A 5,073-nucleotide genomic window follows, 5' to 3' on the forward strand; every position below is an offset into this window, starting at 1 on the left:
TTTAAATATTGGCCTGACATTTTAAATTTTTAAAAACATTATTTCTCTTTCTTCTCCCTCCACTCTTAGTATCATTACCTTATCTTCTTCTTTAATATTATTATTTTTATTTAAAATTTCATTTCAACATTTAAAATAATTAAAATTATTGATGAAACATTTTCAACTTATTCTTAAAAATTCGACGAATATAAAGATGCATTGTAAAATTTTTTGAAACCGAATACATTCATTGTTATTTATGACATCATTTCTCTTTCTTCTCCCTCCACTCTTATAGTCTCATTACCTTATCTTCTTCTTTATTATTATTTTTTAATTTAAAATATCATTTCAACATTTAAAATAATTAAAATTATGGATGGAACCTCTTCAACTTATTCTTAAAAATTCGAACAATATAATTGTTATTTATGACATAAAAGCTTGAATGATTGATGGAACAGCATGAGGAATGGATGTAATGATGCATCGACTAAAACTCGCCTTGTTAATTAGAAGGTGTGTCCGCTCGTCATGAGTTCTTTCTCTTTCCTTCTGTGAACGAGTCATCATCATTATATCCAAAGTTAACCTTATATCTGAAAGCATCTTATTTTCTTCTTTTTCATTAATCACTGAATCTATGATTATCACCTTCCCTCTATCTTCTGGAATAGCTTCCTTGCAATTCTTCAAAATTTTGATGCAATCTTTATCATCCCAAGCATGTAAAATCCACTACAATTTAACCTTAAAACTCATTGACTTTGTACCTCATTACTAGAAATACAATCATGTACACAATAAGCTTTCAAACAGCAAACACACACGACTGAAAATTAAGGTCCATTTGATATAATTCTTACATAGTAAGATAAACATGAAGTTCAATCTGTATGGTATCAAAGTTCATATAGTCTAAAATAATAATATTAATAATAACAATAATAATAGATATCTCAAATAATAATAATAATAGTAATTATTTTAAATGATAAAATTGTTAGAAATATTTTCAAATATAGCAAAATATCACCGTTTATCAATGATAAACAAAGATAACACCGATAGATTGTGACATTTTTTTATATTTATAAATCATTGGCTCATTTTACTATATGTAAAAATATTCCAAATAATAATAGAATATCATTTAAGAAACACATGTCCTTAAAAACTCTTTTTGTCTAACACCTTGTTTTTCGTTCCTTTGTTTCTTATTTCTTATTTTTGTTTTTGAATAAAGAAAACAAAAAGAGTTGTCTTTATTAACTGTTTCTCTCTTTTAAAAAAAATAAATGAAAAAACATATTTTGGAAGTATAAAAAGTGGAATTTAACGTGAAAATATTTTTTTTTAAAAAAAATGAATATAAATCACTTTATGCTATTCTTCTGGATATTTATTGTGTATTTTAGAAGTAAAAATGATATAATAATAATTTTTATTTGTGGTTTAGAAAAGAAACTTGAAGCATAAACAATAAACTTGGTTTTGTCTGAGTCAAATTTGTTACACAAGTTTAAAAACGGGTTTAAAATTGAGAAACAAGAAACAAGAGTAATTATCAAACATTAATGTTTCTCAAAAGTTAGAAATTACAAGAAACAAGATACAAAAAACAAGAACGTCATCAAACAAACCCTAAAAAGATTTTTTAGGCAACAATCCATTGAGTTTTTCAAAAGCAAAAAAACATTTAATAAATAATTACCAAACATATATATTTATATTTATGTTTTTCAATAAAAATGAAAGAACAAGAGAAACCAGGAACATTTACCAATTGTGGTTAAGATTTTTTTTTTTTTCACAATAAAACAAGAAAAAAAAACACAAAAAACAAGAAAACAAAAAAACAAAAAACAAAAATAATATCAATCGACCTATCCTAATTGTATAAGTATACGTACATGGCTAGAAGACGAGGTATATATGAAAACCAATAAAATTAAGGTCAAACATTAATTAAGTCCCGTTTGATAATCATTTGGTTTTTTGTTTTTAGTTTTTGAAAATTGAACCTATAAATGTCTCACATTTGTTAACTATATTTTACCATTGTTTTAAAAAACCAAGTCAAGTTTTGAAAACTAAAAAAATAGACTTTAAAAACTTATTTTTGTTTTTGGAGTTTGGTTAAGAATTCAATTCTTTTACTTATGAAGTATACAAACCATGGTAAGAAATTGGGAGAAAATAGGCTAAATTTTCAAAAATCGAAAACAAAAAATCAAATGGTTATCAAATGGAACCTTATTGATCAACTCGCACACACACAAACGAACATATCACAAATAAATATACTAACCATGAAGAAAGCAGCATCAGCATTTGGAACAAAATGAAGCATATTCCCAGCAACATGTTCCACACCATTATACTCTTCTGAAGTTGACACAACATTTGGAAGATCAAAGTTAATACCTTTCATCCATGGAAAAGCCTTAACCAAAATACTCAAAGTAGTCCCATTTCCTCCTCCCACATCCACCAAACTTCCAATTCCATTAAATATATCTCCACAACTTTCAAGTATTGTAGGCAAAGTAATAACTCTAGCATTACAACCCAAACCCTCATTAAACATTCTATTGAATTCTAGATTTGTTGCAGCATAGCTCCAAATACCCTTCCCATGAGCTACTTCAAATGGTACTGATAAATCACTAGTACTGTCATTGTTCTTAAGCCTTGCACTAAGATTATGCCATGATTCAACAATTGTTGGGCTATTCTCAAGCACAAGCAAGGGAGCCACGGTGATGAGCATATGAGACAATGGTGTTTGAGAATAGCCTATGACATTTTCAGCTGTGGTTTCTTCTTTGAAAACGGTGATGAGCATTCGGCGATGGACGAGGAATCTCATGATGCGAAGTAGAAGTGGTGGGGAGCAGTTTAAAGCTGTGGATAGTTGAGATAATGACATCGGTCTTCCATGGCTTTCGATGGCATCCGCGATTTTAAGCTCTATGGCACATTTTATTGCTGCTGCTTCTGCAAAACCAATTACATACTTGTATATTTGGATCTTTACCTCCTCCTCTTCTTCTTTCTTCCATTTTGATTCTTTGATGATAGTTTCTTCCATTCTAGTGATATTATCTCTATCTCTATTCTCTACTTGTTTTGCAAGTATTTATCTTAATATATATATTGATGAGGATATCCTACGTCGTAAAGACTTTACAATATTTATAAAATATTTGAGGTATCGTTTGGTAAGCATTTGATTTTTTGTTTTTTTAGTTTTTGAAAAATAAGTCACATCTCCATTTTTTTGACGACATATGGGGTGGGGGATCAGACCACTTGACTTCGAGGTTGATAATAAGTACTATAAACACACATTTCACACCAAAATTTCTTTTTTTTTATCTACTTTATTTCTATCAATATTTTAAAAAACCAAGTTAAAGTTTTGAAAACTAACAAAATGTATTTTTTTAAAAAAAAAAGTATTTATGTTTATGAAATTTGGCTAGGAATTCATTTTTTTTTTTTGCTTAAGAAAGATGAGAACCATTGTAAGGAATTGAGAGAAAATAATCTTAATTTTCAACAATAAAAAAGTTACCAAACGAGACGGATTATTATTTTTTTTTTTTTGTCAATTAGTTTTTTGGTGGGTTCTCATGTATATCTAACATAGTATGAGGGTTTTTGAAAGGGCTAACGAGAAGAATATCAGATTTTAACTTTTCATTTGTAAAAATAGCAAATCCTAATTTTATTCATAAAAATAGCAGAATAAATTAAAAATAAAATATAAACGAATTTATAAAAGTCTAAACTACCCCCAACCATACAAATGAGATTGCAAATGACTTATTAAGAAATATTCGTAATTACATTGTAATTAAAACAAACCTCTACAGATTATCGATTGGTCAGACTCTACATCGACCACTTTTTCAACCAAGTTGCCGCCATTTTTCTCTCCAAAATCAACTTCTCCACCAACAATGGTGGAGTCATGAATAGAGTCCCCGAAGCAAACTGGTTAATGCCAACACCTTCCATATGCTTGGCATACCTTTTCACAATGGCTCGATATGAATCACTTTGGAAAGAAGAGATTTTGCGACTTGAACTCTTGGTCGGTGGTCTATTAAGTCGAGCTTTTCATCTATGCACCAATAGATTTGATTGATAAGTCAACCCTCAAAAGTAGACTTGTCGTCTATTGAGAACAAAAAATAAAATTAGTAAGAAATAGATGAAAATTGAAAAATTAGATAAAAAAAAAATTTGAAATTGAAGCTAAGATCAAACATGATATTTGAAAAAAAAAAATATTTGATTTTTAAAAAAGATTACATTCAATTTTTTATATATCTTTAGGAAGATAGTTGAATCTGTGAGGGAATATTTGAGAACAGACTTTATGAATAGAAGGTCTGTAAAACTCTGGCTCGATCTTTAGATCGACCATTGTCATTTCGGTGAAATATCTCGAAATTGGTAGCCTTGGTTGGAAAACCTTTGGCTTTATCACTTGAGAAAATGTTGATGGATTTTTGGGAATTAAAGTTGAAGATGGCCTCATGGGTCTCTTATTTGAACTACTTACTCCCGAGGGACGTAACAGTGTTCTTGAGGGTTGAGGATGGAGGCTTAAAGACCCTGACTGTATTGAAAGTTAATCTCGACCCTAAATGGGATCAGAGCCATCAAGCTCAATTTTTCATCTATTTTTCTTTCTATGGAGTAGTCTCTCTCTCTAGAGCCTTGGGGGAAATGAAGCATGAAAGTTAAGATTGTCTTCAAAGGTATGGCTTTTAGTCATGATCTTAACTAACATTTCAAGAAATTTGAATAAGAAGTCTCTCTTATCCTTGAAAGGCTAGAAGGTATATCATATTTAGTGATTAATTTGTATTCTATCCGAAAGAATGCGTGGTTAACCTTGATGGTAGAATACAAATTATCACAAAATGTGATGTATTCATTTGAGTCGTACAAAGATTAAAGATCGATCGATTGAAGATTCTAATTTATTTCAATGTTAGCTTATTATCATTACTTTCGTCACACCTTTAAAGAAAGTTTTGACAGATTGCTTCAAAATCTCAAGGTTCGCTCTCT

The 5,073-nt window shown here is 29.3% G+C and overlaps 1 protein-coding gene across 1 annotated transcript; it reads right to left on the reverse strand.

The window, feature by feature from the left end:
- Nucleotides 1-411: 411 nt before the first annotated feature.
- Nucleotides 412-3,124, reverse strand: LOC120077402 (acetylserotonin O-methyltransferase-like). The gene is made up of 2 exons (XM_090314189.1): nucleotides 2,294-3,124; nucleotides 412-720 (listed from the first exon to the last, which is right to left on the reverse strand). The coding sequence occupies exons 1-2, from the start codon at nucleotides 3,074-3,076 to the stop codon at nucleotides 412-414; spliced, it is 1,092 nt and encodes a 363-aa protein (XP_090170315.1). The 5' UTR covers nucleotides 3,077-3,124.
- Nucleotides 3,125-5,073: the final 1,949 nt, after the last annotated feature.

Source organism: Benincasa hispida, chromosome 5 (genome assembly GCF_027475165.1).
Source record: "Benincasa hispida cultivar pf3 chromosome 5, pf3_genome.v1.1, whole genome shotgun sequence".
Classification (NCBI taxonomy): Eukaryota; Viridiplantae; Streptophyta; class Magnoliopsida; order Cucurbitales; family Cucurbitaceae; genus Benincasa; species Benincasa hispida.

Bases quoted from the DNA above. Each gene is read 5' to 3' on its own strand.
- LOC120077402 (XM_090314189.1), bottom strand. From the start codon at position 3,076: ATGGAAGAAACTATCATCAAAGAATCAAAATGGAAGAAAGAAGAAGAG. The intron at 721-2,293 runs GTTAGTATATTT...GTTAAATTGTAG, and splicing joins CTGATGCTGCTTTCTTCATG to TGGATTTTACATGCTTGGGA.